This window comes from Gopherus flavomarginatus, chromosome 2 (genome assembly GCF_025201925.1).
Source record: "Gopherus flavomarginatus isolate rGopFla2 chromosome 2, rGopFla2.mat.asm, whole genome shotgun sequence".
NCBI classification, from domain to species: Eukaryota; Metazoa; Chordata; order Testudines; family Testudinidae; genus Gopherus; species Gopherus flavomarginatus.
The window spans coordinates 102,271,340-102,296,170 of NC_066618.1; the positions used below are offsets into that span (position 1 = coordinate 102,271,340).

A 24,831-nucleotide genomic window follows, 5' to 3' on the forward strand; every position below is an offset into this window, starting at 1 on the left:
TTTAAAAGGAAGCTTTTATCGAAGTTTGAATTAGTAGCCCAAAAAATCAAATATAACTACTACCAAAAATTAAGCAACGTACTATTCACTTTCCTCTTGATTTGCAGCTCCCCCGCCCCAAAAAACATAGATTTGTTAATTTCAACTTTCCAGAAAGGCTGAGGACAATTTATTTTTTAGTCATGTCCACAGAAAATACAAACAAGGAGCTTTAGTCAACACAATACCTGACACATGTTAAAGACATTTTACTAAACAAGCAATGGTGCTTGCTTTAACCAAACCTTTGCAAAAGTTTTTTTTGCATTTCAGTCCCTTAATTCCTCAAATCCAATAGTACTGAAACACATATACTTTGATACAAAAGCCCACTTCTGGGCATGAACAGTTAGAGTATATTTTGAGGATACTTTACACCTAAAAGAGTGCATTTGAAGAACTGTTTAAACTACAGTTGTCTGATTTAATTAATCTGAATTTGATCAACTCTACATAGGGGTGGAAAATGACATTAAGTTAGTGACATATGGCTTAGATTTCACTTAAAAGTAATCAGCCAATGTAGTAATAGCGAGTATTTTATGATATATAAAGTATGAAAAGGTTTTGGTTTTTTCTGCTTGTTTTTTAAATTAAAAATTTAAATTTTGCCTAGGCTGGAAGATTCTATAATTTGAGAACTAATTAAACTGACACACAAGAACCCAGAAAATGAAAGCTGAGCAACTGAAGGGAAGAAATTTTCAGTGAGAATATTTAAAGCTTTTAAACATCTAACAAGTTATTTGATTAAGGATGTCTTGATAAACTTCTCCATCCCCCTTCAGTTAAACTATAAGAGCACACACTAAACACCCCTTATGCCTCCCACAGGTCATTCAGCAAAATAATAAAAACACCAGATCTGACTTGATTTCTAAAGTAAAATACCCCAACAATTTGTTTTCTTAAAAAATTAAAAAGAAAACCACCACCATTCCCCTCTCAGGCTTTTTTTTTTTTTTTTATACACACTTCACATGGAAGTAAAAATGGACTTGAACCCAGTATTGTTAAAGTCTTTTGTAGGTTTTAAATATCTAAATATCTAAAACGAGACGTGAATCAAGTCTGACTACTTTTCATACATAATTTTAAAATATGCCTCCAAGCCAGGGATGGACAAACTTTTTGGCCTAAGGGCCACATTTGGGAATAGAAATTGTATGTTGGGCAATGAATACTGACAAAATTAGGGTTGGGGTGTGGTATAGGATGTAGGCTCCAGGGTGAGGCCAGAAATGAGGAGTTCAGGGTGCGGTAGGGAGCTCTGGGCTGGGTTGGAGGGAGATGAGGGCTCTGGCTGGGGGTGCGGGCTCTGGAGATAAGGGGTTTGGGGTGTAGGAGGGTGCTCCAGGCTGGGACCGAGGGGTTCGGAGGGGGATCAGGGCTCGGGCAAGGGGGAGAGGCTCAGGGGTGCAGGCTCCAGGTAGCGCTTACCTTTAGTGGCTCCAGGAAGCAGTAGCATGTCCTATCTCCAGCTCCTACAGTCCTCAGGCACTGTCCCTGCAGCTCCCATTGGCCGCAGTTCCTGGCCAATGGGAGCTGCGGGGGCGGCACTTGGGGCGGGGGCATCTTGATGAGCGGAGCCCCCTGGCAGGCTGGATTTGGCCTGGGAGCCGTAGTTTCCCCACCTCTGCTCCAAATGAAAGATTACTTTAGTTCTTTAAAGGCTTCTCTTCAGATTCTTCGCACATCACCATTATTCCTCTGTCTCGCAAAATTTTGTATTTTCCCACACAAACATTTTACCTAAGAAATGCTACACTTCCACCTTTTGCCCAGCAGAGGCCGTTGTGGTGCCAGAAAAGCCATCTGCCTTTATGCCAGCTGCTTTATGCCACGGTGGACTAGTAACGTGCACTGCTTCTGTGCAGGAAACATGGTTCTGTATTGTAATTTAAATGAATTACACAAAGTTCTGTATTAATATTCCTAGTAAGGAATTTTTTTTTTATTTTTTTTTTGGACAAATAAAGTTACCAGAATCTGCTTTGGTGGAGGGTCTGTATAGTAACAAATACTTGCTAACAGATATTTTGAAATAAATTACCAAAATAATTGAATCTGGCATGATTATGTGGTGTTATTTTGACAAATAAAATATGCAGAATTATCAAATATTGTGTGCAGAATTTTGAGGTGAAGAATTCTCTCAAGAGCGTGTGTATATATAATATATATGCATGCATTCATGGGTGACCAGGGGATATGTTCTCTAGAACTTCAAATAATTAATTCAATAATTCTGTAGCACTTCAAATAAATACACATTCTAAATGAGGGGTCACAACCTCAATTTACCTTAGGGCCACTGCCAGTCCTCAAATCCTCCCAGGGGGCCAATGTTACTCATGCCGTTCAGAACCCATCCCCCAAAAACTCCACCCCCTGCCTGCCTAAGGCTCTGGGATGGAGTTTGGGTGTGGGAGAAGGTCTAGGGTAGGGGATTGGGGTGCAGTCTCTGGGAGGGAGTTTGGGGCAGGAGGGGGTCCAGGCTCTGGGAGGGGGTCGGGGGTGTGGTGCTTACCCGGGGCTTCAAGACGGGGCAGGCTGGGGGGCCTCTACCCACTTCTGCCCCCAGGCACTGCCCCCTGCAGCATCCCATTGGCCACAGAGGTGCTCGGGGCGGTGGCAGCGTGCGGAGGCACAGCCCTGCCCTGCCCCTAGGCTGCAGGGAGGGGCCGGCAGCCACTGGAGCAAGCAGGAAGATGCCGCTCAGCTCCGCTGCTGGGGTCCCCCGGGGGGAGCGCCCAGGGGCAGCGCGCAGGTGTGGCCAAGGGAGAGGACCCAGCCCCAAAACTGCTGGAGCCCCGCGGGCCACATTAGAGAGGCTCATGGGCCGCAGATGGCCCACAGGCTGGGAGTTTGAGACCCCTGTTCTAAATAACGACTATTGCTCACCTCCATTTTCCCAAAACAGAAGGCTTTTTGACAAACAGTGTAATAACTTGGAAGACAAGTAATAATTGCTTGAAGCACTTTGGCCTGGTCTACACTTCAAAATTAGATCAACGGTGGTATATCACTCAAGGCTGTGAACAATTTTGCGCCCTGCATAATATAGATAGGTAGACCTTACTCCCGGTATAGAATTCATCCATCTAGCTAGCTCAGGGATCAGCAACCGAGGGATGTGCTGGCCACCGCTTCCCGCCGTGCCCACTGGCCTGGAGCAGCGAACCACAGCCAGTGTGAGCCGCGATCAGCCAAACCTGCGGACGCAGCACGTAAACAAACTGGCCTGGGCAGCCTGGGTGCTTACCCTGGCAGGCCATGTGCCAAAGGTTGCTGATCCCTGATCTAGCTACTGCCTCCCAGAGAGGTGGACTAAAAATATTGATGGAAAAACCCCTTGTAGTATAGACACTTCCTATGGCACTATAGTGGCACCACTGCAGCTGTACCACTGTGGTGGCTGTAGTGTAGACATACTCCAAGTCATGAAATACTTCACCACTACCACCACCATACTGGAAGAAAGCTTAATTAATACTGTGTTCTAACTCCACAGAAGTCATTTACTGGAGAACAGTCTTAATTGAACCTTTGAAATGAAGGAGCATCTTGACTCCCAAATGGTCTGAAATACTTAGGAATATGCCTTAAAACAGTGGAAGTAGTCAAAAATGGTTATTTTGCCAAATCTCAGTCTAACGTCTTGACACAACACAGACCAATATGGGTATAAGCCTGATGGATTAAATCATTCACCCTCACAGTATGTTAAACGTTTAAGTGAAAAATTAAAGAAAAATTGTTTTCGTCCAAAGGAAAAAAGAAACACTTTGCTCAAGGTGCTCAGTTTCTCAAGCTGCAGAACTGGATTACCAATAGTGTCAATTGCATGATGGGAGACAGTTGAACTCTGATCCATAGCACTTAAAACAGATCTTTTTAGGCACAAGAGCGAGAATCTATACTGTATTCAATAAATATGCAGAAGTTTTCATGTAGAAACAAACAAATTCAGTTGTCATCAGTCTCCCCTTCCAATGATTTGTTAAACACAGTGTTCGTAAGAAATGTGAATTTTTTCCTACTCTGACAACACTAGAGTGCACCAGTCAAATATATCAAAAGTACAAATGGTTGACATTTAATTGGAGGAAATTACAACACAGAACAAACTAGAAAAAATATTTTTATCTGCACCATAGAACCTGGGGGATATAACAGCTTTAAGCATTCAATCTGCTTTTTGAAATTCAGCCCTATACACAAATTTTACATTTGATTGTGGTACCAAAAAGCATGCACAGAGCCTCAAAGAAAACACACAAGGTCCCAATCCCAAGGATAATGCAATCTTTCATAAAAATAGTCCCTCGTGAAGCCAAGACTACTCACGTGACTAAGAATTTCTCATGTAAAGTTTTCTAGATCAGGCCCTTCCCCCCCTCAAGATAAAACAAATGGAATGGAATGCTTATACATATTAAGATTGAGATTGCTTGTCTCTGAAAGTACAATTTTGTTTCTTTAAGTTACATCAAATTGTTTTGATAGAGAAATTGAAGATTATGAAAAGATGTACACTTTGAAGAGGGAGATTGCATGGTACATAGAAATTGTTCCAAGCATAAAAGAAACATAATGGGAGAAGGAAATAAAGGCAACACAAAGTGGAATTGATAGAGCAACGGGAAGATGTAAACATATAGAATCATAGAATATTAGGGTTGGAAGGGACCTCAAGAGATCAAAGGAAAATAAGCAACTCATCTGTTTCTGGTTTTACAAAAGCTTTAATGAACTTATGACTTTTTAAAATCTGCACAGTAATAATACCCTTTAAAGGGTCTGACTGTAGACAGTACCTTGTGACACCTCACTTGTGTATTTACAAAAAAAATGCATCAATCAAACATGCATGATGTCTAAAAAAAGCCAAGTAAAAAACAGTTAGTAACCTTCCGTAACTGTTGTTCTTAAGAGAATTGTTGCTCATGTCCATTCCAACGTAGGTGTGTGCTCACCCCAAGCACTGCCACCAGAAAGATTTTCTGTCAGTGGTATCCCTCAGGTCGGCTCTGGTGCCCCCTAGAGTCGTGCCTTCATAGCGCCGGTATACAGGGCCCTGCCAACCTACCACCCCTTCAGTTCCTTCTTGCCAGCTTACTCTGACAGAGGGGTAGGAGGGTGGGATGTGGAATCGATATGAGAAACACACCTCAAACAACAGCAGTTATGGAAGTTAGTAACCGTTTTTTCTTCAAGTGCTTGCTCATGTCCATTCCAATGTAGGTGACTCCCAAGCAGATGTAGGAGGATTTGAAGTTCAATGACAAGCACACTGCAGCAACACTCTGCCGAATCCAGCACTGTCTCTGGCCTGCTGAGTGATAGAATAGCGAGTTGCAAAAGCATGAGCTGAAGACAACACTGCCACTCTAAGATATCCTGGATGGGAATGTGGGTCATGAATGTAGCTGAAGACGCTAGTGCCCTTGTGTAATGTGTCATCAGGGCAGAATCAAGGACTTTTTCCGAGGTAGTGGCACATACGGATATAAGAAGTGATCCACAAAAAAATTCTCTAGGTTGAGAATGGGAGACCTTTCATCCTGTCTGCCACCACCACGAAAAGCTGAGTAGTTTCTTAAACTATTTAGTCCTTTCTATGTAGAACACTAGCAGCTGCCTAACATTTAGTGAAAGAAGCCACTGTTCCTGCCTGTTGGCATGTGGCTCTTGGTAGAAGCATGGCTAATGGGGAATTCCTCCACATTGGGGAGAAAGGCTGGGTGAGGGCGCATTTGGACCTTGTCCTTGAAGAAAATCATGTATGGAGGTTCTGAATTAAGGGCCCTAACCTTAGAGACTCTTCTAGCCAAGGTGATGGGCGCCAGGAAGGCTAACTTCCAGGACAAGTACAGTAGAGAGCATATTGCTAAGGGCTTAAATGGGGGACTACATCTGTTTCATAGGAAGGTCTACTTCACGAGGGGTCTCCAACTCAAGATGAACCAACCACCACTATTATTTGAATTATTGGGGAACAATGACCAAGTTTAAGGAATTGCTGCCACAGTAATCCAGGGCCAAGTTTTCAGCTCTGCTCGAGAAAGGTAAACCAGTTGTGAAAGCATCCCTCCAAGTTGGTATTGGATGGGGCAGATTCTGCTGCCCAGACCATGGGTTCAGCTGTGGTCATGAGCAGAAACGCATGGTTGCAGGCCTCAAGCCTTCCACACCAAGTGCAGCAGACCATCCAGGACCTCTCTTTTGAGGGCATGTCTCTCTTTTCAGAGCAGACAGATCTAAGCTCCAGATCTTAAAAGATTCAAGGGCTACCCTAAAGTCCATTTTCCTTTGCTTTTTCTTCAGCACCAATGACTGGGAGCAGTGCTGCCACTGAGGCATAAGCCTCCTCCAGAGAACCCTGGCAGTGCCGAGAGTCCAGGAACACGGACAAAGAGTCCCCTCCTTGATGCCAAAGATGCCAAGCTGCACTGCCTGTCTCTCTGAGAAGCCAGTGCACTTCTCACTGAGGTAGAAGTGCTTGGTGCTGAGTCGGCGTGGCTCAGCTCTGAGGGGGGATGGAGAGCCACCTCCATAAGGAGGTATTTACATCTCCGGTCTCTGTCCTTTATGGTTTGGGGTTTGAACTCTTTACAAATCCTACATTGCTCCACAGGTGGGACTCCCCAAGCACTTAAGGCAGCTAAAATGGGGGTCACTAGCAGGCATGGGCTGATGGCAAGCCACACACACCTTAAACCCCAGGGACCCACACATGCCCTAGTATGGGAAAGGGATAACCTCGACAACCAGGGGTCTAACTACTAAATAACACTAAATTGTAAATTCTAACTACTGTCCTTAACTATATACAGGAAAAGGAAAAGTCCACTGAAGAGAATACTTGTGCAAACACAAGGACGAACAGAAGTTCCAGACACCATCACAGGCAGTAAGATGAAACTGAAAGGGAAGCAGGGCCTTCTATACCAACGTTATGAGAGTGCAATTCCAAGGGGTACCAGAGCCGACCCGACGGATACCACTGAGGGAAAAGCTTTATGGCGGCAGTACTCAGGGCAAGTACACGCCTACATTAGAATGGACATGAACAAGCACTTGAAGAAAAATTGAAATTACAAAGTATTTCTAAATTTCAATGACTTTGTCGAGTCCATATCTGATACATCCTTATTTGGCTGCAATAAAATGGCAGTATATTCTCCCCCAGTCAGATTAATTTACACACCTAAATAAACGGCTCAAGTATTGGTATCTCACTTTCCTAAGCAATTAATACTTCATTGGACAGATTTCACTTTATTGAATTTGCGTAAAGTTCTTATCTACAGTATTTACAGCATGAACAGTATTAGACTTGTAACCTTACATGCACCACTGATTTCACCATTCAGAGAGATGTATACCATACAACATTATATATTTAATACTAGTCAGTGTACATGTGTGGGATGAACAAGGAACTTTTGTCTCATGAATGCAGATCTTTAATGTTTAATATATTATAAGTAAAAGGCCAGTAAAATAGGGAGATGAGTCCCTCCTATACACGTCTGCTATTTCTCACTTTTGCAGTTTTCCCTTGCACAGGGAGAACCAACTAATCTGATGCAAGTGCATTCGTAACACTGTATGGAAGAAGCTCGCTACAAAGAGTTCATATTACTTAATCACCCAGCAATTTCGTGGACAGCTTGTTCTCTAAAGTAAAGATTTGGTTTTTTACAACTAGCAATTGACACCTGTACCATTAGACATCCCCAACATGCATTTTCCTAATGCTTACCGGTTAACCTTTTACATCCCTAATACCTAGGTCTGTGACACTGTCACACTGCCTGCTAGCACCAGCCACTTCTTCAATATTTTACAGAAACACTTAGGGCAGTGGTTACCAAACTGTGGGGCATACCCCCATATGGGGGCACAGAGGAATGTCCAAGGAGGTGGAGTGGGGCCCAGGACAAGCCCATGAGGGGGTGGAGAGGTAGCACCACCCAGTCCCGCTCTATCTCCAACCCTGCTCTTGGCCCCCAGCCCCTGCTCCTGGCTGCGGCTCCACTCCCAGCCTGGGGAGACACGGACACATTCTATTACTTCTAAGGTGGGTGGGGAGCATGAGAGGAAAAGTTTGGGGGCCCATTGATTTAAGGTATGTCTACACAACAATATAAACCTAGATTTAATAAGACTCGAGTCAACCGACCTGTCTGGGAATCATGGACTTAAGTACAGTATCTACACTGCATTTTAAACGTAGATTAAGGATTTTCTGACCCACACTCGAATCTTGGGCTCTGGCATCCACACTGCAGTGTACAGACCCAAGCCAAAGTAACACTATCCCAAAGTGTCGACACTCTAGGCCTATTAATTTGTTGCACGGTAGGGAAATTCTACCGCCCACCCTGCTTCCTAACTGTGATGGTGCTATTGATGGGGACTCTGGAGCCTATAAGGAATACAAAGTACATAAACGGCATAATTAGCTCCTTTGTTGGGTATCTCAGTAGAGCGACAGCAGTTTGAGAAGGTTTTATACTGAACTACCATCTAACCTGAAAATTGAGCTCTCTACCTCTAGGTCAGTGGTCCCCAACGCAGTGCCCGCAGGCACCATGGTGCCCACCGGGGCATTTATGTGCGCCCACCTAGCGCTCAGCAAGGGAAAGAAGCTGCGGCCCTGCAGTTGCCAGGGACAGAGAACTCCAGTGCTGCGGGTGCCGGTGCTCTCTGTCCCCAGCAGGCGCGGGGCTGCAGCTTCTTCTGGCCCTGCGCCTGCCGGGGACAGAGAACTCCAGGGCTGCAGGCGCTGGTGCTCTCTGTCCCAGGCATGCGCGATGCCCGCCTAGTGGCCAGCAAAGGAGAGATGCCAGGGCCCCCCCCCCCCCCCATCTGCTGGGGACAGAGTACGACGGGGTTGCAGGTTGCACAGCTTCTCTCAGGCTTCTCCCTGAACAGCCCAGAACTGCTGTCAAAAAAAAACAACAAAAAACACTCCGCCTCTGCAGAATGGACCGAATGCTGCCCCGTAGCATGTGCTGACACAGGCATCTGCTTGCTCCACTGGTGCCTGGAGCCTGCTCTGTATGTGAGCATTCTTCCTGCATTGATACTGCTGTTTTCTTGTGCTTCGAAATTTATTTATTTATTTATTTTAACATTTTGCTCCAAAATGAGTGGTTCAAATAAGAGACAACGTACATATTATTTCAACCCAGAGTGAGAAGAATATTAAATATGATGTTTTTCATATTATTTAATGTACAAATTCAAAATAAGCCTTGAAAAATTGTTGGCGCCCGCCACACTCTTCTGAAAACATGAATGCACTACTGGCCACAAAAAGGTTGGGGACCACTGCTCTAGGTGGAGTTATATTGGCAAGAAAATGTCCATGTGCACCTGTTCTGAGGTTAATTAGAACATCAGTCTCCAGGTCTGTCAAACAACTAAAATGAAACTTTGCAATTCTAAGGTGTTTCTGTTTGGTTGGTTATTTGTCTGTTATGAAGTATGACATAAAATGTAGGTTTTAAAGGAAAAAGGTTTTAGAGCCTCAGTCTGGCTGCTGCTGGCTGCAGAGTGGTGAAGTGCAACACCAGAATTTGGAATGCAGTGTGCTCCAGACCCTTCCCCAATCCATTATCCCTGCCTCCGCTGCACCCCAGAAGGCATGGATAAGGGATTCCTGGAAGGCTGTGGGGAAAGTTTGGGTCCAGCTCCCATTCACCACCCTCACAGTGCATTCTGCGCAGGCACCTCTGCACACACAGCCCCAGGGAAGGCAGGAGCCTGGGAGCATGGGACAGACAGCGACACAGGACCAAGCAGTTGCCCGGCAGGGAGAGATGGGGAAGTGGCAGAGCTTCCAGCTCAGGGATGATCCCCAACATTCTGAGAGCTGGAAACCACATCCTCCCTGTCAGCTTTGCTTCCTGCTCTGAACGAGCTCTGCATGGCAGCAAGGAGCCAGGGTCGCCACCACTGCAAGAGGCTGCGGGGAGGTTTTGGGACTGGCTTCTACAGGCTGCCTGGGCACCCCTGCACATGCAGACCTAGGGAGGGCACAGGGGGGCCCAAAGAGCAGAGCAGGGACCAAGTGGCTGCCCTTCAGGGAGGGGAAGTGGCTGAGGTGTTGGAGTTATCCTCCTCCAGCTGTGCTCAACCAGGAGCTCTGCCACTGCACTTCCCTGCAGGCCAGCCACTTCGTTCTCTCTCTGCTCTCTGGTCCTTCCACCAAAATCTTGTGACCAAGAGACAGCTCTTTTTTGCAAAAGGCTTTTTCTGACCTATCTCCTTTGAGACCTTGCAGGCTCTCTGATAGTGTGCTTGCAGACTGGTGTTCAAAAGACAATGCGTTAACACTGACCTGAGCTGCTGCCATTTGCAAAGGGAGGTGTGACTTCTGTTTGCAATAGACTGCACCACAAATTGTCAGCATACAGAGGACCAAGTAAATTGCCCCAAGCAGGATGTATAAAAATCAATGATTTAAAAAAAATTAATTTAAATCACTTTTTTTGACAAAATGCTTTGAGGAAAAAACCTATCTAAATAAAAAGTCCTAAGTGTGAAGCGCTGGGAGGGAGGGGGAGGAGCGGGGAAGCTCCACTCCTCCCTTCCCCCCCTAGAAAACCCTAAGCACCAGTAAACAGTTGTTTGGCAGCGCTTAGGGCTTTCAGGTGGGGATGCAGCATGCTCTGGAGAGGAGGTGGAGTAGGGATGGGAAGAGGTGGACCTGGAGTAGAGCGGGGATAGGAAGAGGCGAGCCTGGAGCATTCCCGGCAAACATGGCGCCTGTTCTTCTCCGGGGAAGCTGTCGCTGCTGCTGCAAAGGTGCTTCCTAGAATCCTAGCTTGTAGCAGGCTGTGTCTGCCTGGGATAAGCCAGGATCACTTTATACAGTATATAATGCCTTTTGTCTGCCAAAAAAAAATTTCCTTGGAACCTAACCCCTCATATTTACATTAAATCTTATGGGAAAATTAGATTTGTTTAACAATTCACTTAAAGTTGCATTTTTGAGCAACATAACCACAACATTAAGTGAGGAGTTAATGTATAATAAACTTCAGAGCTAAGGGTGAACCATTCAAGAAATATATGTTTGCTGATGATGTTTTAAAAAAAGTCACACAAGTGAACTGGTGGAAGTCACTTAAGCACTTGGATTCAGAGACTGTTGAACTGATAATCTCATTTTTAACAGCAGTAGCTTCTTCTGTCAGTATACGAAGAATATTTTCTTCCTTTGGACTAATTTATTCCAAAGTGAGAAATCGTTTGGGACTTGTAAAAGCAGGAAAGCTTGTTTTTCTTTTCCAGATTATGAACAAACAGGAAAATGAAGAAGATAACTAAGTTAGCAGCAGAAGCCAATATTTTAAGTTTCTCATGTCTGACAGTCGATTTAATTTTTTTGTTTTTTAATTCATTTAACTATTTTAAACAATTTTAACAAAAACAAAACTAATTTTAAAAAAGCTTGAATGTTTAACTAAACACAAAAATTTATATGCTTGTTTTGTTAAAATATGTTTGCTGTTCAAGGGGAAAAAAAACCAGAATACATAACGTTGTTGTTTTAGTTAAATAAAACGATTTAAATGTCTGTCTGGTGATGTTCTCCTACTAATATAGCACGGCAAGAAAATCCTCCAAATATTAATGATTAGCCTATTGAACTGGAGATAGTTCACCTCTCAATGACTTCATAAATATCTGCTTCAATTACCTTTGGTAAATGAAATAACCATTCATTTTCTGATATAGTTGTAAAACTAATCTGAAAAGTTTTCAGAATAAATCACTTTAAAAATGCATAGTGTGTACCTTCTAAAAATGAAACCTACATCTATCTCTGAGTTGTGAAGAATATGTATTAAGGCTATAACAACCAACAAGAAAGCACTTTTATGTAGAAATCCATGATTAAATCAAGTCTTCCTGACTAGTGATTTAAATCAATTTGATTTAAATCAAATCAACCCTGGCCCCAAGGAACTCTGGGACACATCTAGAAGACTTCTGGGATCTGAGTCAAACTGGTATCGCGTGCAGACAGGAAAGCAATAGGGCTCAGACCCTAGGTTCCACAATTGGTGTGTGGATCCAAGGGGGGTTTGGCTTGAGCCCGGGCCAAGACTTAGGATACGTCTACTCCAGCTTCAGCTCCCCTTGTCTGGATCCCAACAGTTCTTTCTTTTGCCATCTCAACTGTCCAAATTAAAGTGGAGCAGTTCATCTTAAGCCATTCATATGAATACACTGCCCTCATCTCAAATCTTCAGTAGGTGTCCATGAGGGCAGACAGAATATCTATTTCAGAAACTAGTATAAAGTTCCCCTCTTAAACCATGACTCAGCAAAACACTTACACATCTATTTAAAATGAATGCATGCTTAACACATGCTAAATAGTGACCAATATTTTCATATTCTTCCATGAATTTGCCTTCCCCTCCATCTTTCTATTCTTGCATCCATTCAATACTTTTCACATCAGGCTTTTTTCCCTCCTTACACCTCTTTCCAAAATGGGTAGTAAATCATATGTCTACTGTCATGTTCCCGGCTCCTTTTCCTCTCCTCTCCCCCACCCCACTATTTCGAATTATCTCTTGGACCCTGACAACATTAGAATAACTCACCATTTGGTCCTCCTAGAAGACTTGTGTGTGGATGCAAAGTGTTTTATAACTGTTCAAAACCATGTACAAGGGTCCCAAATACCATCTGGATTAGGCTTGCTGTCAACAAGTCTAACCACTATTAGTTTAGTGGGACGGGGAACAGAGGTTGCTGGCAAAAGCACAAAATGCTTAAACAATCCCTCCATGACTCTACCACATCAAACTGGTGGGGCTTTCAAAATCTCCCAGAATTCATTACTTCTGGAAGCTATCCCAGGACCTCTGGGACAGTTACACTGCGTATGAAACTGTTTAGAACACTGCTAGTGTGGACACAGGGCAAAACTGCATCTCATCAGAACCCAAATTAGAGTAGCTACTATGGACACCCTGAAACACGTGTTTAAACAGATTCTGTCCCCCTGTTTTAATTAACAGTGGTTCAGTTTTCTAGTGCAGACACTGTCTTGGTGCCTAATGAGGCCCTTCAAAAAGGAGCTTACCTAAACTCACTCTCTGCCCATTCCATCCTTATAAGAGCTAGTAAACAAATTTTTGCCTGGGTGGGCAAAAGTTTGTAAAGAAAGCCTAGCAGACTCCATCTTTTCAAATCCTTCTTGCCTATTTATTTCCTCATGCTCAATCATTCTATCTATGTGTCATAATATCTATAAATGCTACCTGTAACCTATTATTTCCTTTTATTTACATATGTAGATTATAATTAGCTGTGAAGTGTCCCATGATGCTATTTATGCATTATGCAAGCAAACCTCTATTAAAAAGTTATCCTCTTTACTACTACTGCAACAATTCTTATTAAAAAATCCACAATAATGCTCTAATTGCACCATGGGAATGCAGCAGTATCTAATAATAAAAACACTTTCCCTAGTTTTTAAAATTTACCAACTGAAATATCAAATATTTATTATATACCGTAAGCTCACTGGGAAAGGGTCAGTTTGTATAGTGCCTAGCACCATAAGGTCCTGGTCTATCACTAGGGTTCCTAGCAATCACCATAATACAATAATAATGTTTGAGACTTATAGCTTAGCTTCTTGACATGTTGGAAAGTCAATATATGTCCAGCCACACTAGACAAGTACAATCAGCTTGGAAATTGTTAACTTTAAAGCCTAATTTTGTTCACTTTAACACCTGCGTTTGTCTGGCTAGATGAGGACTTAAGAACATTGTTTTTTTACACAGAAGGTTATCTTCACAACCAGAAAGCCTAAACACTTCAGATGTTTGCAAATTAAATCTTAGAATCCGACAAAAAACACTAAATATGGCAACACCTTCAAATTCAAGAGATCTACTTTCTGAGTATTTACAGTAATGTCTAGACTAGGATTTAAAGATTTAACATGTTTTCAGTCTAGTGTTGCTGAAGTCTACATTGCCTTGTCTATGACAAAAAATTAGAACACAATAGTGAGAACCTTTAAATCTTAGTATATACACTGCCTAACTGTAATGATGTAATGGGCACTATATTTCAGTCTTCCTTGCTTTGTAATATTATCAGAGAGAACTGGTTTCTATTCTCAACCTTGCTAACTAAATTCCAGTTGAAGTCTTTAGTAGTTCTAGTGAGAGACAGAAAAGAAAACAGCTTGACCTTCAAGTTCCCAGCCTCAGTTTACAGTGTGGGGTTTAGATAGATTGGATAAACTACGCAAATTTGATTTGCAAGTCAGTGATAAAGTGGAATTCCATAAAGTCACTTTTTGGAGTACAGCTATATTTTAATATCCCTGTGAGAAACCCAAATCCTACAGATTTCTATTAACGAAAACTGGGATCTTGAATATGGCATAGTTCTAAGACAATTGTTGACACCTCATGTAAAGCTTTTTAAAAAAAAAAAGTTTAAGTAGAAACTTCCATCACTGCCCTCTAATTACTAGGGACATTTTTTGTGAAAACAGGATTTATGTTTCTTAAGAATCTGTCTTATTATTTAAAGATACAACCCTTTATTTGATGTCACAATCATCTTCACAACAGTTAAGCACAAAAAAGCACATAAGAAAACAGCTGAACTTTTTATTAAAAAGCCTATTTACATGCAAGATTCCACACTAAAATACTGCAGGAAAAACACAAGTAAGTGTGCTATATTGCAGAGTTGCTCATGAGGTATCAGCAGGTCTTGCGTATTCAAATTTTAACAGACCACATTGAAAGTACTTACAGTACAATGCATACAAGTACTCACCCTTCACAACATGCTTTCTGGTTACCACAAATAAACATTCCAGAGGCTCCCAATTTGATATGGACACTTGGGATAAACAGAAAGAGTGGCCTTTTAATTAACTCTTACAAATTACATTCAGATTCTAGAAAGCATTACACCCTAGAAATCAATATGGAAATCCCAGTTTAGAAATTCGATAGAATTCTCACTACGTATTTTAATCCCTGTACGTTTATATAGTGATACATTTGTATACAACACCATTCAGTGAAGTAGCACAAAAGATGTATTAGTGAAATTCAAATATAAAAATGAAGTCTCCAATGACTTAATTTCTGAGATGGAAGAGAAGAGAGATTTGAACTCCCAACTCTCTAGCTCTATATTGTATTGTTCCCACTCCAGAACAATGTGGATGGTATTCCAGAACAAGAAGAGAGAAGCCACTGGAACAAAACCCAAATTAATTTACATAAACACACCTACAAGCTTTTTTTCTCCTTCTCACTCCCAATAACTTCTGAATCACTGTAGGCAACTGTTAATATCAAACACTTCAAAATAATACCAGATCACGCAACAATCTTATTTTGTCATATTTGTCACTCTTTCGATCTTACAATTGTAATAAAAAGGCAGCACTTGCTTTCCATCACCACCCCCTTACACCTACCAAAATGACTCAAGACAAACCATGCTTTTAGTAAGAGTATGCCTCATGTTCAACACACTTTGTTCTAGAATCACAGTCGCCAGCCTATCTGAACTTGCGAAATGCCATGCAATGCTGGGGAAGACAGGGACCCACTACTGTCCTTAGAAGTTCACTCGAGTTGCCTTTGGGCAGGTTTGCCAGTAATACCATCCCCACTGCCTTTGCATTTAACATCCTTCCTGCACCCAGGATTTTCATATAAAGAGAAGGGAGGAGGAAAGTGGAGAATCAAGAGCGGCAACTCGTGTGAAACAGCAAAAGAAGGAACAACCCACAGACAGCTCCGCATTGAACATCAGCTTCCGGGAGACTATCTAAGAGCACATGAGACTCAAGTGCCCAAACCTCTCCCCGTAGCAGGGAGGCCCCCTCGTTTGGGGAGGTTAATTGTATTTTTTCCCGTCTCATCCTCAGGGAACGAAGGATTTTGTGGCGTTTCAATCAGGGGATTTAAAACCTCGTTCCCCTTTTGAGGGGGACTGAAGAGGGAGCGGGGGGCGTCCCCTCGGTCAAACTGCCCCTGCACCCGCCACTAGCCTGAAGTCAACGGGGAGGTCTGAGGAGGAGAATCACAGACGTATCCCCCAAGGCGCCCGCTCTGACTAGGGGTCCAAAGCGGTCCCAAGCCCGCGGCTCTAGTCCCGCCTTTGTCTCAGCCGGGTCGGTCCAGGGGGGACCCCTCCGCCAGGGTGGGCAGAGCCAACTTAGACAAAGGGCGCTTCACGCTCCGTGTTTCTCGTCAGCTGTCACCGGCCGGCAGAGCGTGTCCCGCCGCCGGCCGCTTCCCCCCGCGGCCCGCCACCCTGTTCCCCGGGGAGGGGGGGTGAGTTTCCTCGCGGCTGGGGCCCCCACTACTCATTGTGCTCCCCCCACTCCTCCCGCCGCCTCCCACAGTATAAAGGGCGCCGGTTATAATAACGGCTCCCGCCCGCGCGGTGCCGGTGGGGCGCTCACTCACCACCCCAACCCCCGCCGGTGCTGCCGCCTCCGGGTCCCCGCTCCGCTCCACTCTGCCTCCGGCCGCCGGATTCACCCTCCCGGACCGAGCGCCAAACCCGGCGGCCCAATCGGCAGCGCGCTCATTGGCGAGAACCAAGCACCGCCCCGATTGGATGGACGTGAAGGGGCCCCCTGAGCCAATCGGCAGCGGCTAGAGGCGGAGCCGGGGGCGGGGAGTTCGCTCCCCACGTGCGGGGGGGGGAGGGGGTGGAAGGGCTCTCTTTGTTCTCGCGCTGGCTGGGGTGATGGCGAGTTCTGTCCTCCTCTGTTAGTCGTTGCGCGCTCCTGAGTCCCCTTGGGCGAGGGAATCGGGGCGCGCGGGGAGGGAAAGCCTGGAAGCCGCCTTGGCTGCGGGTGAGGAGCGTGGGGGTTTGCTGAAAGGGGAAGCGCCCGCCGAGCCCGGGAACGGAGGGGCCGCCCTCTTCGGCGCTGCTGAGAGTTTGAATCAGTTCGAAATTGGGAGCTGTAACGGTTTTAACTGTCATGCTTCTGCGCGCGCGGGAGGGAGGCGCGGGGAGCTCAGCAGCCCCGCGTCCCTCCCTGCTGCCTGTTGCTTCCCACTCTCAGGCGGGCAGTCCAGGGCTTGGCGCGCTCCGCCCTGCATCGATCACAGCCCCGCCTCTGACCTTGGCTTCGCTGAACCAGTTCCCAAATGAGCTCGGCTAAACCAATTGTGGAGCCGCCGTGTAGCTCCCTGGAAGGCAGCCGGACCTGCCGGACCTGCCGTGACTGAGCCAGCTTCCAGAAGCAGCTGACTTCAGTAAAAATGGGTCAAGCCATTCAAAACTGCATCTGTGCCAGGCCTCTAGTGCGTGTGGATATGGCCTGGCTGATCAAAAAGTTGCCTAGGGTAGATGGGCCCCTTACCTCCTGTCATCTCTGCTCTGTCCTTCACCTAAACCAGGGGTCCCCAACGCGGTGCCCACGGGCACCATGGTGCCTAACGGGGCATCTGATTGTGCCCATGTACTGTCTGGCGAACAAGCATCCGCCAAAATTCTGCTGACAAGCTGTGTCATCCAGAAGCGTTGCCACCAAAATGCCACTGATTTTCGGCAGCATTTCGGTGGCAATGCCTCTGGATGATGATGCTTGGCATTTCAGCGGTGACACCTGTGGATGACGCAGCTTGTTGGCATTTTGGTGGATACTTGTCCACCGCCACAGTTCTCCGTGGCTCGTCTGGCGCCCACCAGACGAAAAAGGTTGGGGACCACTGACCTAAACCATATAGATAACCACTCCTTTCTGTCTTCTATACGTTCTGTCCACACCTTCTTCTATGTGGTGCTCTCTGCCTGTGAACCACAGCCCACCAGGTCCTCCCCTCACATGTTAACAAAACACAAAAATCATAGCACCAGCAAGATGTATGGTCCACCTCACTGCTCGATCATGGGGTTTTAATTATATCCTCTCTGCGGGTATTGCCAACCCCTTGCAATGGCGCTACCTTCCCCATCACTCAGACCCATAATCTGGTCTTCAGCTTTAACTTACCCTCTCTAGAACGTCACATCCAGGCTGTGTTTAAATCTAGCTGATGCTTTCTGCATCACCTCCTTTCCAATCCATCCATGCAAGCACTTGGGGAAGGGACCAACTTTTTGTTCTCTGTGTGTACAGTGCCTCACACAATAGGGTCTGGTCCACAACTGGGAATCCTAGGTATTATGAGAATCAAATAATAAATAACTATAAAATTCTTGTCTAGGCTCTCATCATCTTTCATCTCAATTACTGCAACATCTCTTCTCTGGCCTTGACAAATACAATCTTGCCCCATTCATATCAATTCAAAATACTGCTGTGAAGGTCATTTTCCTAGCTCAGGGGTGGGCAAACTTTTTGGCTCGAGGGCCACATCTGGGTTGGGAAATTGTATGCAGGGCCATGAATGTAGGGCTGGGGCTAGGGGTTGGGGTATGGGAGGGAGTGTGGGGTGTGGTGTGGTGTGCAGGAAGGGGCTCAGGGGTTGGGGTGTGAGGTATATGAGAAGGCTCAGAGCAGGGGGTTGGGGTGTAGGAGGCGTGCAGTGGGGGTTGGGGTGTGGGGTGCAGGAGGAGTTCAGGGTGTGTGCTCTGGCCTGGCGCCGCTTACCTGGAGTGGCTCTAGGGTGACAGCGGCACACAGCGGGTCTCAGGCAGAATGCCTGCCTGCCCTGGCCCTGAAGCGGCAGGCACCACGTCCTTGTGGCTCTTCAGTGAGGGGGGGCAGAGCTCCGTGCACTGCCCTCACCTGCAGGTTCTGCCCCCAAAGCTCCCAGTGGCTGCGGTTCCCCATTCCTGGCCAATGGGAGCTGCAGGGGGTGGTACCTGCAGGCAATGGCAGTGTGCAAAGCGTGATGCCCCCCCAACCTGTTGGGCTGCAGGGACATGGTGCTGGCCACTTCCAGGAGCGGCATGGGGCCTGTGGTACCACAGGGGTAGCAATCCCTGACAGGCCAGATCCAGCCCACAGGCCGTAGTTTGCCCACCTCTGTCCTAGCTTGGCACTTTGACCATGTTACCCCTCTCTTTGTGTCCTTCTGCTGGCTCCCCTTTTGCCATTACAACAAATATAAGCTTCTTGTCTTCATTTTCCAGGCCCTTCAAAGCCTATCGTCACTATACTTATAATCTCTCATTCACTTTAGGATATTTCTTATTGACAATGATGTCAGCAGGCGCCACATTTAGGGAGGGCAGGGGGACTCCCCTTGCAAGTTTTGTACCACATTGGGGTGAAGTTTGCTGTCCCTCCTCCCCCCACTGTCCTGTGGCACTGCCATCTGCAGCCACCACTTTGCCTCTCCTTCTCACCACCCTCTTCCTTGGAGCCGCAGCTGGCCACGCTGTTTGGCACTGAGCGCCTGGCTCCTGTTCCGCTATGCAAAGCCAGGCAGAAGCTGATATTGAGATGTCCCCCTCCCTCCACCCATCGTGTTCCCGGGCGTGCAGAGCATGCCTCTCACCCAGCCTCTGTCCTGCAGAACTGCCCCCACTATGCCAACTAGGGACTGAGCAGCACACAGCGAGCCCTTCAGCAGCACCCTCTTGGACATGAATTTGGGCACACACACACCTCCATTATCTACAAAAAAAACCCTAGAATTTTAAGGTACCTCAATATTCTCCTTTAAATATTGACATTGATAAACTGGAGAGGGTTCAGAGAAGAGCCACAAAAATGATTAAAGGATCAGAAAACATGATTTACAATGATTGATCTCCTGGAGGCCATCTGTTTAGTTCAACAAAGAAACAAGTAAGGGGTAACTTGGTTATAGTCTATAACTATCCACATGGAGAACAAGAAATATTTGATAATGGGCTTTTCAACTGAGCATAGAATGGTACTATACCTTGATCCAATGGCTGGAAGTTGAAGCTAGACAAATTCATACTGGAAATTTTTAACAGTGAAGGTAATTAACGATTAGAACAATTTACTACAGGTCTCGGTGGATTCTGTATCTCTGGCAATTTTAAAACCAAGATTGGATGTTTCACTAAAAGGTATGCTCTAGGACTGGGTGGGCAAACTACGGCCTGTGGGCCGGATCCGGCCCCTCAGGGCTTTGGATTCGGCCCACAGCGCCACCAGCACCATGTCCCTGCGTTGCCCTTGCCTCCAGGCACCGCCTTCTGGAGCTTCCATTGGCTGGGAACAGGGAATCATGGCGAATGGGAGCTTGTGGGGAGGTATCAGGAGGTGTGGGCAAGGGCAGTGCACGTAGAGCCCTCCACCCCCCCCCCACCCCCAGGGGCCGCAGTGCTTCTTGGAGCGGCGCGCGGCCGGGGACAGTGCAGGCATGCAGGGAGCCTGCCCTGGCCCCAGTGCGTGCCGCTACCACCCTGGAGCCGCTTGAGGTAAGCGGGGAAGGAGCTCGAACCCCTCCTGTACCCCACCACCCAACAACCTGCCCTAAGCCCCCTGCCTGCACCTCACACCCCAACTCCCTGCCCTGAGCCCCCTTGTACATCCCACACCCCTCCTGCACCCCAATCCCCTGCCCTGAGCTCCCTGCTGCACTCTGCACCCCTGTGCACCCCAACCCCCTGCCCTGAGCCCCCTGCTGCACCCTGCACCCCTCCTGCACTGCAACGCCCTTCCCCGAGCCCCCTCATACAGCCCGCACCCCTCCTCTGCCCCAATCCCTTGTCTTGAGCCCCTTTCTGCACACCACACCCCCTCCCACATCACACACTCCCTCCCACACCCCAACCCCCTGTCCCAGCTCTGCATATTATTTTCCCACCCAGATGTGGCCCTCGGCCCAAAAAGTTTGTGCATCTCTGCTCTTGGAATTATTTTGGGGAAGTTCTATGGCTTGTAGATCAGAGGTCCCTTCTGGCCTTGCAGTCTATTAAGCTATAAATCCCTTCTTAAAACTCCTTTAAGAGTTAAGAATTAAGCAGATGGTGTTCTGAGATCACAACCTATCATATTGACCAACACTGTGTCATTGTTTTCTTGTGCTCCATTGTTTGTCTGTCTTTCTGTATCCACCAGTTGTCTCTTGTCTTATACTTAGATTGTAGACTCCTTGGGGCAAAGACTGTCTTCTGGTTCTGTTTGTACAGTGGCTAGCATAATGAGATCCATGGTCCATGTTGGAGCTCCTAGGTGCCACTATAATATAAAATATAATATAATGTAATATAATAAATCATGAGTCAAGCCCTCAAAAGCACAAGCGTGGTTTAAAATCATCCTTTTATTTTAAATACTACATTTTAGGTGCTTTTTATTTCCCTTATAGCTGCTTCAAATTTTATTTTCTATAACCATGAGGGCTAGAAATATACTTTAAAAAAAAAGTCGAGTTTATTATGCAATCACATGATTCCAACCAGCAGTTGGGCCTTTAAGAAAAATACCAAACAGCATGAGACATTCAGTAAAATCACAAGAGTTGGCAACACTGATTTTATATCCTGTCTTTAGCTCATTATCTTGTAAGCAGGTTTATACTAGGTTTAGTTTAATTTTAACAACTTTTTTTGCAAGCATAGAGTTCAACAATATTTGAACTAATTTCTTCTCATAGTAACATGTCAGTGACAGATTGCCCTATCTTTCTTTGAATTCCTGACAATGACTGACAATTTCAAAAGTTGTTGTTCAGCTTTAAAACCACCAAAACTTTCACATTTGTAAAATGTGATTTATTTATTACTCCTGGATATGAAGTTATTTAAAACTACCCCAAGATGGCTGCCAAATTCAAGATGGCTACCACATTCCTTTACTGTTTAGAATGTATACTTTATTTTGATTGTCAGAATTTTATTTCATGATCACTTTTTAGTTTTGTTTTCAGTTAGGAGGTATAAGTAGTCATTATTGAATAAGTTTTAAAATAATGGATTGTAATTGGCTTAGTCACATGATTCAGTACATTAATATTACAGTATATGTACTGTGCATTGGATCTCATCTCAGCACAGATGTCATTCTACTTTTCTATCTGCACTTGAATGGAATGATTTGTGTGCCCATTACTTTTTGAAAGCAACTAGTGCTGATTAGGAAATTAAATATTACCAAACACTCTGAAAGATCTGGCTTTTGGGGGGGTGAGGGGAGGAGTTATTTGTTTCTGGTTTTGAATAAAAGAATCTTTCCATTTGAATTCAGTTCTAAAGTCTTAAAATGTTAAATTGTATTTGAAAACAATTGGAAAAAAATCCAAGCAGACTTTCTGATCACCCTCCCAGTCAGTTTCAAACAACCAACAGAATGTTGGCAGCTGTTTTGCACTCAGCAGAGCCACCCAAGTGGCTTTTTTGTTTCTAACTTATTTTCATGGTGGATGAATATTTGTTTAGCTAAGAATCTACTTCACAAAAAAAAAAACATCTACAAGACACTCACAATGTAACAATTACTAAGGAAATGTCTGACAAGAATTTGAACTTTGATATTTTGAGGAGTTATTCTTTGAATTTTAGTTTTTAAAAACTCTATCAAGATAAAACTATGTAAAAGTAGTACATTTTCAAAAATGTTTAAGTTCGAAGACATTTATAAATTAAATGACAATGTCAATAAAATCAGAATCTGGAGAAAATCAGAATGGGAAATGGCAGCCTTCTGGAATTGTTTAAAACATTTTTTTCTTTTTTCTATCAATCACATAATCAATTTTATATAAAATATTGAGTATTAAAGGGCCAGATCCTGTTCCCCTTGACATCAATGACAAAATTCAAAATGGCTTCAATACTATCAGGATTGGGTCCAAAAACACCAATGAAACATCTCTGTTTATATTTGAATATGTGAATAAAATATTACTGCTGAATGTTGTTGATTAGACATGAGGAATAAGAGAGACTTCTCACAAATGCACATGGCCATAAAAACCAACTGTTTTGAAAAAAAAACACAAAAAATTATTTGTGATCATTTACAGAGGAGCATACAGATACCATGTCTTCACTTTTTTTGTTATTGTTAAGTTGCACACACCTGAGTGTAGAGGAGTACAATTTTGTAAAGCGATATTAACATCTGGAGGTACTTTCACAAAGAAATACTGTAATGTCAAAGTAAATCAAAAATTTTAAAACGTAGATTGTTCTCTACAGCAGTATGTTTATAATTATTCATCTAATAATTTCACTACTGATCTCTGCACAGAGGGTCTTAGGTAATATCTCTGTTTGGGGGAACAGCCTTAGCTTGAAAGTGCTTCCTGCCTGGCTAGCAGGGAGCAATGTAGGCTAGCTCCACCCCTGATGTGATGACTGACAGCAGGAGTTCATACCTCATGCTATTGCTCTTATGAGGAAACACACATTGTTTAAGTCACTGCCTTGTGGATTATGTCACAGACCCTGCTGACTGCTTTGAGATCCAGCTGTGACTAAAGACCAAAGCTGAGTTTATTTATTTTCTTTTTCTGGTGGGTTTATAACAAGGTGCAACCTAGTCGACTTGAAACACGCTAGGTCCAGTTCTCCTATTGAAGTTGATTGCAAAGTTCCCATTAGTTCAATTGGAGTAGGATCAGGTCCACTTTGTATTTATCAACATTAACACCAGCTGCTCCCACTTTTTATATGCATCCAACATCTCTCAGGCATTCATAATAATGACATTATTTTGTACAGTAGGCAGCCTATGGATGTAGCAATCTAAATAAGCTGCTCTGTGTATCTGTACTGGCGAGTGTGTTCCAGATACACCAATCATTTAGTTCATAGTACTGCTCTACACATTTTCGGATATGCTGGTCTTTAAACACGTCAATTTATGTCTCAGCTGCAAAAGTGAATCTTCCCTGTGAAGTTATTGGTCCCTTTTTCAGAAACTGGTGTTTTGTAATTCTATTAAATCAATAAACCATCAATGACAATTTGAGCAATAAGATTTCGTGGCCCAAATCTGGCAACCAAATCCACATGAATTCACTGTGACTCTGCTCTCACGGTTGTGTTTGTCTGTGTAGAACTGATGGCAGGATGGGGGCCTAAACCAATAACAGCATTATCTTAATCCAATCCACAACTATCATGTTTACAAGGTGAAAGGCAGTATACATTCTTTCCCCTCCCACACAACCCAACCTCTAACTGTTTTTATAATCTTCAAATCATTTAAAAATAATCTTTATTTCATTAAGTGCACTAACTTTGGTAATCAATTTAATAATATACTTTTAATAGGTGAAAGTTTTTACAAAATTATAAATTTCAAAATCAATTTTCCTTTACAAAATAATGTTTCTGTTTCAAATGTTTGTTTGTCCATTCAAATATTACTTGGTATTATTTTCCCTAAAGGAAATGCAACCTTATACATAGTTTCAAAAGTTAATTCTGTATCTTCTATATTTTCACAGACCGTATGTTTTTCTTTAGAAGTTAATTTAATAATCATAATTGTACAGTTATGTTTTTTCCAGACACAAAGTACAAACATAATTTTAGTCACAATGACATTTAGTTTCGATGAAGAGAACTTAAAACAAAGACAACTAAAGTCTCCATGAGACGGCACAGTGTGTGTTCACTGAATTGATTATCATACTGGGAAAGTAAACACAACTAAAAAATCAAGCATAGACACACTGTTTGCAGTACACAGAGGAAGAAAATAAAAGATACAATGATTACATAGCTAATGCACTACAGGGCTTTAGCCCTGTGGTGTTACATCAGAATTCCCACCTGTCCATGCAATTTGAGGGCCTATGTGAGTCTCATGTAGCTGATATCACAAGCAGCTGGTTCTCAGTTTTCCGATGGGATTAGGTT

The 24,831-nt window shown here is 44.3% G+C and overlaps 1 protein-coding gene and 1 long non-coding RNA gene across 7 annotated transcripts in view; both read right to left on the reverse strand.

Annotated features, from left to right (window-relative positions):
* The window catches only part of EZH2 (enhancer of zeste 2 polycomb repressive complex 2 subunit), an 85,238-nt gene extending 68,600 nt beyond the window's left edge, over positions 1–16,638 (reverse strand). For 2 of the 6 annotated variants that reach the window (XM_050937697.1, XM_050937696.1), the window contains exons 1-2: positions 16,545–16,636; positions 14,890–14,955 (exon numbers count right to left, since the gene is read on the reverse strand). In XM_050937697.1, the coding sequence (XP_050793654.1) occupies positions 14,890–14,927 (38 nt within the window). In that variant the 5' untranslated portion in view covers positions 14,928–14,955; positions 16,545–16,636. Of the gene's footprint in view, positions 1–1,479; positions 1,526–14,889; positions 14,956–16,544 lie in introns of those variants that run through there. The other 4 variants (XR_007772300.1, XM_050937698.1, XM_050937700.1 and 1 more) reach the window with 4 other exon arrangements.
* LOC127043773 (uncharacterized) overlaps positions 1–24,831 on the reverse strand; it is a 489,959-nt gene that overhangs the window by 459,678 nt on the left and 5,450 nt on the right. The window lies entirely within an intron of this gene.